The sequence below is a fragment of the Moschus berezovskii genome, chromosome 21 (genome assembly GCF_049115385.1).
Source record: "Moschus berezovskii isolate FMDL1 chromosome 21, NW_MosBer_1.0, whole genome shotgun sequence".
Taxonomy (NCBI): domain Eukaryota; kingdom Metazoa; phylum Chordata; class Mammalia; order Artiodactyla; family Moschidae; genus Moschus; species Moschus berezovskii.
The window spans coordinates 50,148,342-50,161,205 of NC_142480.1; the positions used below are offsets into that span (position 1 = coordinate 50,148,342).

At 47.4% G+C, this 12,864-nt stretch overlaps 1 protein-coding gene across 1 annotated transcript; it reads left to right on the forward strand.

Annotated features, from left to right (window-relative positions):
* Positions 1 to 2,802: 2,802 nt before the first annotated feature.
* LOC129550271 (myeloid-associated differentiation marker-like) lies at positions 2,803 to 5,433 on the forward strand. The gene has a single exon (XM_088829638.1). The coding sequence runs from the start codon at positions 3,549 to 3,551 to the stop codon at positions 4,527 to 4,529; it is 981 nt and encodes a 326-aa protein (XP_088685764.1). The 5' UTR covers positions 2,803 to 3,548; the 3' UTR covers positions 4,530 to 5,433.
* The last annotated feature ends 7,431 nt before the right edge of the window (positions 5,434 to 12,864 follow it).

The following is a 12,864-nucleotide window of genomic DNA, read 5'->3' on the forward strand; positions in this document are numbered from 1 at the left end:
GAAAGAATTGGAAACTTTATTGGAACCAACCTGAGAAGTGTAACTGGGTGACAGTCTCTCAAGAAGCTCTGAGAACTGTTTCAAGCAAGTTAGGGTTGGATGTCAGTGTGTGTGTGATTTGGGAAAGTAGGACATGAAACCAGCCCATGTCTTGGTAGAAGGTTGCTTCACTCAGGAAGAACAGATATCATGGTTCATGCTTTTAGTGCTTCCTAAGCATGGACAGATGCAAGAAACTTGGTTCATAGAAAAGTCTCCTGAAAATATCCAAGTATGTGAGAGCAGGTTCTGCCAGTTTTCTCAGAGTTCAAGTACAATCCTGACCTTTTCCATGACTTCCTTTCAGAGTAGATTGCAGGTCAGTGAATTGCAGCAGCTAGCGACTTGATTCTTGTAGACCTGGGTGGTGAGCAACATTCTTTATCACACAATCTATTTGTTTCCATCTTAATTTCAATCAAGGTTTGGGAGGACTTTTCCCAAGTCAGGTGAGAGTTTCATTGATAGGCCACTCAATGTGAAATTATTCATCTAGTCCTGCTAACAGTAGCCAAAATTCTCTGGACCAATTGTCTTACTTGTCTGTCAGGCTCTTGGAAATGCTTCCCTCCTGTTGCTTCTTCCCATATCTCGAGTCACCTTATTACAGTCATGGATCTTATAAAACTGAATATTAGGTCACCTGGTCATTATTGTTTTTATCAGAGGCTCAATGACACATTTGTTAATGCAAGAAACAACACTCTTGTAAAGTGCTGGACTACCAGTAATATAGCTAGTGACATTAATAAGGTCACAGGTAGGCAGTGTCATATAAAGTCACAAGACTGGGGTTAGAAGAACAAAAATTGGTGTTTATGTTGAGTCAGGTGTTTCTGCCCTTAGGAAGGTCTGGTTAACACACACTGCAGATGCACACTGCACGCTTCAGGGCAGGGAGGAAGTCACAAGAGGGAGAGAAGAACTTTGTTTAAATTTTTCTTGTCTTGCCTTAAGGTATGAATCTTATTTCATTGTTTCTTGAGATTTTCCTCCTGGAGCCTTCCACATCCACCCCACCTGCCTCCAGGTGAGGTATTCATGCTTCATCCCAGTACAGAGTGAGGGGCAGCAGGGGATTGCTTTCCCCTGGCCGCCCTCTGCCCCCACCACAACTCTGACGTCTGACTCCTCCAGTCCTGGTGACACCAGGATGCTGGACTCTGGGGTTTGTGGCTGAGAAAGGAGACTAAACACAATATTGGTGGCTTCCTGTCCACCAGTTATTATAAAGGCTGCTGGTCCAAATGCACCTATGAGCACAGACATACATATGCAAACACAGATGCTGGGCATGCAGCCTGGGACACACCTTTAAATACAGTCAACCGGGCTCTGGTCCATTAAGAGCTAAGGGGACAGAAAGTCTAGTGTTGGGGACACAACTGTTAGTTGTCTTGGACAGGGCCATGCCCCCAGGTCCTGGAGAAAGGTGGGAGTGTGGAGACAATGGGAAGGGCTCCCAGAGCCCATCCCAGAGATGGGGGCTTGGATGAGAATAAAAATCTGTTCGATGCTTCTGAGCTCTGAGAAAATTTGGGGCAATTAGCATATGTCATGGAGAAGGAAATGGCAACCCACTCCAGTGTTCTTGCCTGGAGAATCCCAGGGATGGGGGAGCCTGGTGGGCTTCCGTCTATGGGGTCACACAGAGTCGGATGCGACTGAAGTGACTTAGCAGCAGCAGCAGCATATGTCAGGTCTGTGGGTTTTTTCTTTTATCTTTGTATTGAGGTTAAATAAGACCCTTACAGTTGTCGGAGAAAGGACAAGGCTTCATCTATGACTGGTAGCAGGGTTCGATGGTATCCAGAAATTCCAGACAATTAAACAATCCATGTATACTTACATCTATCTAGATCATGTTATGTGTGGGTCCTGGAGAAGCAGGAAGTAGCAGCAGAAAACAGCTAATACATAGAAAAACACATTTGTGCAGCACAAATTCAAGCAATACAGTTTCCTCGACTGGCATCAGCAATACCCACCCATACAACACCACCCATCAACAAGCTTTGAAAAGAAACTCTCCATGTAAAAATACAGTCACCCAGTAATTTTTGCCCTTGAGACAATAAAATTTAAAGAAAAACAAAACACCCAGGCTAACATCATCTTTAGCTGGCAGTGGCGATGCCTTTCTCCCTGCAGAGGCAGGACCTGCTGTTTTGATCACTGAGGCAGGAGGGCCACATCACTGCCCCTCACCAACACTGCAGACAGCTGTCTTCAAGACTTTGGGTTTCGTCACAGTCCATAGTTTATTCCCCAGAGAGTGGTTTGGCTCGAAAACACAGGCTGAGCCCACCCTAGATCAATACCATTAATTTAGTGCCCTTGTTGGAAGAACCTTTATTATAGAGTAACAGGAAAGCTGCCCATGGCATTTCCTCCCACTTACCAGATCTTTAACAAATCAGGTCTAACTGCAAAAGAATGGAGAAATTTAGAGACCCATTCAGGGGGTATACTGTTCTTTAGACTAGAAAACACACATGGGTTAGGATGGATGAAAATTTAAAACTCATTTTTCTTCTTGGTTACAGAGTCATACTCTAGTTTTGCCAATCAGCCAAGATGCGTCATAGATATGGCCCCCTTGCTTCACTTTGCTTGCTCCCCCAGGACATATTTCAAATAAACAAATACTTCTTCAAGAAGAGGCACACACAGAGATACAAACAAGCCATGTCCCACTCCTGCAGTGTCCAAACTGACCCAAAGTTCCCAAGGGCAAACGATTTGCCCAAACAGGAGGGAATGGGGGTCCCGGGGCGCACACCCCTCTCCTCACTCAGTCAAGAGCTCAGCTGCTCCCTCAGAGGACCGTTTGCTTCTCTCAACAGAAAGTGAAAGCAGGCTGTGAGCAAGGGGTGGGGAGGGACAGAGGAAATTCTGGAAACTAACAAATTCAGCAGCTGCTGGCTCAACCCTCTAAATCCTCCCTGGCCTTCCCAGCCGCACTCGTCTCCTTATCACAGAGGGAGCTGGAAGGGCTGGAGCCCCAGGGACCTGCCCAACACTGTCCCCCAGCTCAGGCTCAGGCTGCTCTTGGTTGAATAAGCCAATACAGAGAGACAGGCACTGGGTAGAAGAACAGTAGCTTTATGTTCAGGAAGCCAGCCACCAGGGGAGAAGGCAGATCACTGTGCAGGAGAGCCAGCTCCCAGCACTGCAAGGCTCAGCCTGCATTCATACAAGGAGGGCTCAGGAAACGGCTGCAGGCTACACGGTGTTGGAGACTTGACATTAACCACCGGGCGCCTTGCTGGGGACTGAGAACGTGAGTGTGGTCCTTACTTTGCTAAGATCAGCGCATCTGTTCTAAAGATCAGTGGTTGTATACTTCTGAAAAATCAGAGACAGAGGGAGAGCTGAACCGGCCCAGTGAAACAGGAAACAAAATCAACTCCGGAGCCGTGTTTAACTATTCACGAGACTTTGGGTGGAAAGCAAGCAAGCTTATATACAGCACCGCTGCCCGGGACCTGCCTGACCATCAGGACACTATGAGCTTGCTCTCAGGTCTGGACTGCAAGACCATCCTGAGCCTCCTCCTCCGCCTGGGGCAGCTGCTCTCCACCCTCGTGCCCATCGTGCTGGTCAGTGAGGACGCTCTGAAGGAGGGTGTAATCAACTGGTGCATGTTCATCTGGTGCATCTGCTTCGCCCTGACCCTCCTCGGCTTCATACTGGAGTTGGGCAGTCTCTTCAAACTGCCGTTATGTAACATCCAGTTCCTCCTCCGCTTGTCTGATAAGTTCCAGTACCACCTCCGCTTGTCTTGGGATGGCTTTCTCCACGCCTTTGGCTCTTACTTCGCCGTCGTCTGCCTCGCAGCTACGGTCATCTTCGGCTCCACCTACATCCAGTTCTTTTCTCCAGGCGCCGCCCGGAACCGCACCATCACCGCCACCGCCTTCTCCTGCCTGGCTGCTCTGCTTTATGCCATAGAAGTACCCTGGGTCTGTTGCCGACCAGGTAACATGTTCTGCTTTAAGCCGACCTTCCCAGGTGTGCTCAGGAGGCTGGAGAACTACGTGGCCAATATCATCTTCGCCTTCATCTGCAATGCTGAACTGTACCAGCACCAGCCAGCCCTGGTGTGGTGTGTGGCCGTGTACTCCATCTGCTTTGTCCTGGGGGTCGTGAACTTCCTTATGAATGGGTGTGACTGTGACAACGACAAAAAGCTGCCCCTCCGCTTCCCCTGGTTGCTGTGGGTGCAGACTGTGCTCTCTGTCCTCCTCTACGCCACGGCAGTGATCCTCTGGCCCCTCTACCAGTTCCATGAGAGGTTGGGGGAGCAGCCCCAGCGGTCCAGCGATATGAGCTGCAGTGATCAAGTCAAGATCTTTGTGTGTATCTGGGACCAACGACTGGCTGTGTCCATCCTGACAGGCATCAACCTGCTGGTTTACATGGCTGACCTGGTGTATTTAGTCCGAGAAGCTTTTGTAGGTGGCTCAGATGGTAATGAATCTGCCTGAAATCAGGGAGACCTTTCACTCACTGTGTCAGGAAGATCCCTGTGAGAAGAAACTGGCAACCCACTCCAGTGTTTTGCCGAGGAAATCCCATTAAAAGGAGTCTAGCAGGCTACAGTCCATGGGCTTACAAAGAGTCAGCCACAACTCAGCAACTGACACTTTCACACAAGGCTGGCCCGGGGATCTTAACTCTCCTCACTGCATTTCCGCCCCAGTTTCTGACGTCCCCTAACGTCCTCTCCTGCCTCCCTCCCTCCTCTCACACCCTTCCCCATTCGTCTCACTCTTTTCTCTTTCCTTCCCCTCCCAGCCCTGCCAGTGCCCCTGGACTTGTCGTTCGTGGGGATTCAGACGTGGAGATGGCAGCCGGCTCCCTCCGCTCTGTCCATCCTCTCTGCTTGTTTCCGTTTTGCTGAAACTCCTGTTCATGGGTCACATCCCTCCTGATTTGAAACATTCTGGGACCTGAGACCCTTTGCTGCGATGCTTGCACATGGACGCATGTCTCCTCCAGCACCAAAAGCAAAGAAATTGCATGGGCCCCAAAAATAATTCTGTGCATGTGCAGTTGGGGCCAACTCCAGACAGAGATACAAAGAGACCAAAAAAACCAAATATACAAAAATCCCCAACTACCACTTGTGAAGAGCCTGGAGTAAAAAGAGGGACTTGGGAGAAAATCAGGGTGTTGAGCATGCCCCCGCACACACCAACACCCAAGAGCTGTGCCAACCACCTCTGCCACCCGTCCATCCTGACCCCGGGACACACCCCGACCCTCACCACATATCAGGAGCAAGCTTTCCCACCTCCTCTGTCTAATGGGGCGAGCAAGGGAATCTGTTGCTTGTTTTCACTTCCTCCTTTTTCTACAGGGGTCCCAATAAAGTCTTGCCTGAATTTCTTGCCTGGCCTCTAGTCAGTCTCCATTGATTGAGGGGGCCAAGAACGCTGGTTGGTATATATTTTGTGGCGCCCAACATGGGGCATGTCCCCTTCTGGGGAGAAGATTTGGCACCTTCTAGACCACCAAAAGTAGCTTCCCTGTGGGTGACAGGTGGCCGTCTGACCCTCCTGTTTCAACGTCACCGAGTCTGGTAAGTCTGTTCCTGGCCCCTGGGGGCCCTCAGACCCCTCATTCAGCAGCTCTCTCCCCGCCCTTTCCCTCCCTCTTTCGAGCTCTTTCCACCTTTCTCTCTGCCCTCTCCCTTCTCTGTCCTCTCTCATGTCTGTCCTGTCCTTCCAAGAGAGCGGACACCAGGCCGCTACAGCTGCCTCAGCTCCTCCCAGTCATGAGACCCGCTCCCTCCGGCCGGCAGTGGCTCACCTTGACAGGTGACGAGAGGAAGTGGGAGCGGCTCACTGCACACCGTGCAGATGGGGCTCCACGGGCTCTGCCTGACCGGAGGCTGCTCAGAGAGAGAGGTTCGCCCCTCATGCGTGTCGCGGCTGGAAGTCCAATCATTTCACTCTTCTCCCCTTTATTTTCCTGCTGATGCAGGAGAGAGAGGCATTTTCGACTGGTTTCATTTCTTGTGGACAAGAACAAGTTGAACTTCAGGCTGGACCCTTACAACTGGCCTCCTGTTCGCATTTCCTGAGCCTCCTGTTTGCTTTCTGAAGTGGAAGTAACAGTAGAAGCAGAGTCAGCAGCGTTGTCTCCGGTGGACACCTGAAGGTGATAGTCACGGCAGGAACAGAGAGGGGCTAAACCTTGCTCGAGTAAAGCAGCAAGAGCTTTTCCCCCTCTTTGGGACAAGAGAGACCCTAGACACGCGCAGAAAGGTTCCTTGGGGGCCAAAACTCAGGGGACAACGCCAGGCCATAAAGAGCCTTGCTTCTCCCAGAAGCCTTTGTATCAAGATCCCTCTTGGTGAGAGGTGTGTGCGCACTTGGGGGCGAGGTTCTGAGACAAATCAGCCAGGGGTCAGAGCAGGATGTCTGGTGGAGGGAAGACAGAGAACTGCCCTACAGAGCTGGTTTAACTGCCCTTCCCTGCGCTCCTCCTCACCAGGGGGCCGCCGACACCCTTCCTCTCCGAGTGATCCTCTCTGCCTTGCTCTGTCTTGGCTACACTCACCGTTCCTCAGAGCACTCCTCCACGTCTTGCTCTGCTATGTCTCCAATAATACACTTTGTGCCTGCATTTAGAATTTTTGCTTCCATGAGAAATGCATTTTTCACTCTGGGCAGAGGCAGGGAAAACTAGCTTTTAGTCTCTAGCCCTTGCTGGTCAGGTGGCTAGGATTCCTGGCTTTCATCAGGCTGTGTGTGTCTGCTCAGCTGCTTAGACATGTCCAACTCTGCGACGCCATTGACTGTAGCCACCAGCCTCCTCTGTCCATGAGATTATCCAGGCAAGAATAGTGGCGTGGGTTTCCATTTTCTACTTCAGGGGAACTTCTAGGGGATTGAACGAGTGTCGCTTGCATCGCCTGCATTGGCGGGTGGATTCTTTACCTCTGGGAAGCCAGGTTGCTGCTAAGTCGCTTCAGTCGTGTCTGACTCTGTGCGATCCCATAGAAGGCAGCCCACCAGGCTCCGCCGTCCCTGGGATTCTCCAGGCAAGAACACTGGAGTAGGTTTCTAATTCCTTCTCAATGCATGAAAGTGGAAAGTGAAAGTGAAGTCGCTCAATTATCAGCAACCCCATGGACTGCAGCCTACCAAGCTCCTCCATCCATGGGATTTTCCAGGCCAAGAGTACGCAGGTTACGCAGGTTCAATTCCTGGGCAGGGAATTAAGATCTCACTTCACACCACTTCTCACTGCTGCCTCACTGAGAACAGAATTGTGTGATAGGCTGATTGTGAAGTTCCTGAGGATAGTACAGCTGGACAGGTTAAAAGTTTAAGAAGAGGCTAGTAAGTCATGAGGCTTTCCAGGTGACACTAGTGGTAAAGAACCTTCCTGCCAGTGCAAGTAGCCCTAAGAGACCCAGGTTCAATCCCTGGGTAGGAAAAATCCCCTGGAGGAAGGCATGGCAACCCACTGCAGTATCCTTGCCTGGAGAATCCGATGGAGAGAGGAACCTGGTGGCCTACCATCCGTAGGGTTGCACAGAGTCAGACACCACTTAACCGACTTAGCAGGCACGCATGCAGTGAGTCATCTCCTTAAGGAATAATTGAAGTTACCAACTTGAGTACAAGTTCCCAGGAAGACTGGGCAGAGTGAGAAGGAGAGATGGCTGAGATGGGAGAACTAAGAAAACACTGATACCTGAGCAGCAGGCAGATGAGGAATCTGCCAAGAAGTAGGCAGGATAGAGAGAAAAAGATCAAGAGGCTCCTGTCATTACAATAATAATAGTTAAGAGAGTGTCAGGAGGATGTGGTCAACGTGGTTACATGCTGCAGAGGTGAGCAGAGTTCATGAGGGATCAGCACTGAAAAGTGTTCATTGGATGTGACAATTTGAAAATCTTTGAGCGCCTCAGGACAGAAGCCAGTGCATTTGAGACTGAGAAGGAGAAGAAAAGACTGTAAGTACAGGTTTCTCCTGGGGCAGCTAGTGTCTGTGAGGGCAAGGAAAGATAGGGTCATAGTGGAGATGAGCCAAAGGTCAAGGGAACCTGCATGATAAGTTTGCAGAAGGCCATTTACTGTAGCTTAACTTCAACCCAATGGAACATCCAAATATTGACCCTAGGTCCACAGGGCAAAATATTTTTTAAAGCCGAAAACATGACAAAACATGAATCATAAGGATAGTGGATGAAATCTGTTTGTAAATAATGAATATGTTATTCAATAGTGAGAACATTCAACTCTTTTCAAGTGAAAACAGGAAATGAAAAGAAGATGGTCAAAGTTCTTATTGTGGCGAAACCTGTGGCTACCACCTCAGAGCTGCCGTTCTTGTTTCCTTCATAAACCCATTTCTGAGAGGAGCACACGAATATTTCCAGATACTGTCATTGCTTTATATATGTCGCCTCACAATTCTTCTAGTTCTTGTTTTATCCACACTGTCCAATATGTTAATAGTAGCCAGAAGATATGCTTGGCTACTTAATTTTTAATGCATTAAAATTAAGCAGAATGAAAAATGCAACCCCTCAGTCCTACCAGACACATTTGAGTATCTATTCCCACATGTTGTTGCAAGTTACTGTATGGGACTGGAGGAGGAAATAGCAAACCATTCCGGTGTTCTTGCCCGAAAAATGACAGAGGCCTGGTAGGCAACTGTCCAAAGGGTTGCAAAGAGTCAGACACGACTGAGCGACTGAAGATGCACTGTATTGGACAGGGCAATGATAAAATTCTTCCACCATTGTAGAAAGTTTACTGGGCTACCCTGCTGCATAAATTGCAAGGCTATATTGTTAGATGCATATATGTTTGTGTTTGTCATGTCTTCTTCATCTATCTTCATTTTATCAATTCATAAAATATTTCCTTGTCGCTTATGATGCCTGTTACCTTAAACTCTATTTGTCAAAATTTAAATTTGTAACCAGGCTTTAGTTGATTTACATTTTCCCAAAGAATCTTCTCAACATTGCTTTATTCCTTGCCACATCTGAAATTTTCATAATCTACACAGATGTTCCAGGTTTCTGGCCAATCAAAGTGATAGGGAAATCACTGAAAATGAGATTTTTTTTTACTCAAAATGGAGCCTATCAACTTTGTTGAGCAAGTCCACTAAAAAATTCATGCTTGTTGATTCAAGTCAGTTTCACTTTCAGATTTATTCAGCAATTTCTTTCCTGCTTTTGTTGATTTCTTATTGAATTGTTCCCGTCCCTTGGTGAATAGTGAGAAAATAAACTATTTCCTTAAATTCCATCAGTTCCTGTTTTAGGCTGACAAATATTCTCTGGAGAGATTTCCAGGTCAAATTCCTGTACCTTGTGAATGTGACTTTCTTTGGGGAAAAGAACATTGCAGATCTGATTAAGATAAAGATCTTGAGCTAAGAAGCTAATCCTGGATTTCTGGGTGAGCCCTGAATGAGATAATAAGTGTTCTTTTCAAAGAGATGCAGGACTCTCCCTGGTGGTCCAGTGGTTAAGACTCTGCACCTCCACTTCAGGAGGTGCGGGTTCAATCCCTGATTGGCGAGCTAAAATCCTGCATGCCTCAAGGTGTGACCAATAAAGACGGAGGTCACAGCCCAACACACATGGAGGAGATGGTGGTGTGAAGATGGAGGCAGACATAGGAGTGATGTTGCCAGAAGCCCTGGAGCACCATGGAAGACCAGCAGCTGCCAGCAGCTGGAAGGGCAAGGAATAGATCCTTCCTCAGGTTTTCCAGAGGAGTGTGGCCCTGCTGATATCCTGAGTTCAGATATCTGGCCTCCTGAATGGTGAGAGAATAACTTTCTGCCATTTTAAGCCATCAAGGTTATGGGAACATGTTTCAGCAGCCCTAGGAGACTACAGTAAATCTCCAACATATAAATGAACTCTGTTCTGAGAGCACATTTTAAATCCAATTTGTTTGTGAGTCCAGCAAAGTTAGCCTAGATACCCAACTAACGCAATCGGCTATATAATACTGTACAGTAACAGGTTTATAATACTTGCCACACAATCATACATGAAAAAGCAAACATAAGCATTTTTAATCTTACAGTACAGTATCTTGAAAAGTACTGTAAAACTTGAAAAGTTCAGTACAACAGCTGGCATTAGAGAGGCTGGCATCGACTGGTCAAGTACCAGCTACATCTTTGCTGCATTTACGCTTGCTTTTGGACATCCTGGACTTGAAATAAAGATAAGGTACTACTGGACCTTGGGCTTCCCTGGTGGCTCAGCAACAAAGAGTCCACCTGCAATGCTGGAGACTCAGATCCTATCCCTGGGTTGGGTAAATCCCCTGGAGAAGGAAATGGCAACCCACTTCAGTATTCTTGCCTGGGAAACCCCGTGGACAGAGGAGTCTGGCAGGCTACGGTCCCTGGGGTCACAAGAACTGACACGACGTAGCTACTAAACCACCACTGACACCACTCCTGTACCCTGTACAGTATTATACAGCAAAGCACACAAAAGCACAAGCCCTTGGAGAGGAGGCAAGATGTGACAGTATACACCAGACAATGAACTAACTTTTGTAAACGTACATTCGTATCTTTGAGTAAACAACATAAAGCTTCATACGTAGTGGACTTCCTATAACACATTCCCATAACTCTCCTCTCTTCTGCTGAAACCCAGAACTCCAGCTGTATTCCTGCAGCGGGGTTTGTAATTTCTCAGCTTCTCCCAACTATAATTCAAACCATCTCTGCACCTCCACCTTTTCTAACTCCTCTTCTTCAGGTGTGGTCATATCCGTCCTTCCTTCTGTCCATGACTGACTTCTGTATTCTTACGCTCTGCCCTGTCTCCTACACTCCACAACCCTGGACCGTCAGCTACCCTCTCTGAACAGCATCGCTTTGCAGTTGCTGTTTCATAATAATTATAAAATATTTTAGATATTCAGAAGCATATAAATAATGTAACAATCACTTGTGTACCTGTCACCTGACAAAGGTGAAGCTCCCTGTGTCTCTCTCTCCAATGCAGTTTACCTATCTGCCCCATTGCACTTTAAGTTCTTCTAAAAATAACACCCAAACAATTTTTTAAAAGTAAATAACGTCCAAAATCACAGCAGATGCTGATTGCAGCCATGAAATTAAAAGATGCTTACTCCTTAGAAGGAAAGTTATGACCAACCTAGACAGTATATTAAATAGCAGAGACATTACTTTGCCAACAAAGGTCCGTCTAGTCAAGGCTATGGCTTTTCCCGTGGTCGTGTATGGATGTGAGAGTTGGACTGTGAAGAAAGCTGAGCGCCGAAGAATTGATGCTTTTGAACTGTGATGCTGGAGAAGACTCTTGAGAGTCCCTTGGACTGCAAGGAGATCCAACCAGTCCATTGTAAAGGAGACCAGTCCTGGGTGTTCATTGGAAGAACTGATGCTAAAACTGAAACTCCAATACTTTGGCCACCTCATGCGACGAGTTGACTCACTGGAAAAGACTCTGATGCTGGGAAGGATTGGGGGTGGGAGAAGAAGGGGACGACAGAGAATGTGATGGCTGGATGGCATCACCGACTCGATGGACATGAGTTTGAGTAAACTCCAGGAATTGGTGATGGACAGGGAGGCCTGGCGTGCTGTGATTCATGGGGTCGAAAAGAGTCGGACAAGACTGAGCGACTGAACTGAACATACCAAAGCTTATAATAGAAAACCAATGTTCCCCTGGCCGAATCCCCTGTCCTTAACAATTATTACCCAAATGTAGGCAGTTTCAGCTCACTTAATTCTCTTTTATGGTTGTCACCGATAATTTCAATATAGCATGCTTATATTGGTGCTTGTTTCTTTTCTTATTTGGAATATTTTTTACTGACTCCTTCCTATGAAATGTAAAGATAAGAGGTAGGGACTTCCCTGGTGGTCCAGCAGCTAAGACACCAAACACCCAATGCAAGGGCCCCAGGTTTGATCCCTGCTCAGGGAACTAGATCCCACATGCTGCAACTAAGAGTCACATGAAGCAATTGAAAAAAAAAAAAAAAGATTCTGCATTCAGCAACTATTACCCAGCATAGCCTAATAAATTATTTAACTAAAAAAATAAAGATAGGAAGTATGCCCACTCTTTTCCTGTCTTCTCAGAACAGTTATTTCATGATTTTGGATGGTTAAATCCATGCTCAATATTTATATTGGTATGACTACAGAAATACTGACAGAAGGACGTGTTTCTACTATTTGTGTGTGTTTCTTAGCATCTGTAACCGTCTCATATTTTCTTTTGCTTAGTTTTCTCTGTGCTGATATCAACTAACCAGCAGAACTACACCTCTCCTTTTGGTGTGATTCTCTGTGTCATCTAAAGAGATCAGCTGTCCCTGGGTTCTGCTGCAGTCTGAGTTTCCTCTTCTCTGCCCTCGATATACACTGTTGCCTGGAGATGCCCCTTCCACATCCTCCTTGGAGCGTCCTTTGCCCCTCACACCAGTTCTTCTTTTTCTGTTTGTGTCCTCCTGCATTTGGATGCACAACATCCTTCAGAGGCTTTCAAAAAAATAATTTTGTTTCTTTCTTTATTTTTGGCTGTGTTAGGTCCTCATTGCTGCACAGGCCTTCCTCTGCTTGCAGCAAGCTGAGGCCCACGTCGAGTTGCAATGCACCGGCTTCTCATCGCAATGATTCCCTTGTTGCAGAGCGTGTGCTCTAGGCTGTCCAGGCTTCACTAGTCATGGCGCACAAGCTTAGCGGCTCCACAGCATGTGGGATCATCCCACATCAGGGATCGAACCCGTGTCTCCTGCATTGGCAGGCGGAGTCTTTACCACTGAGCCAGCAGGG

Coding starts and splice junctions, on each gene's coding strand:
- LOC129550271 (XM_088829638.1), top strand. CDS start 3,549: ATGAGCTTGCTCTCAGGTCTGGACTGCAAGACCATCCTGAGCCTCCTC.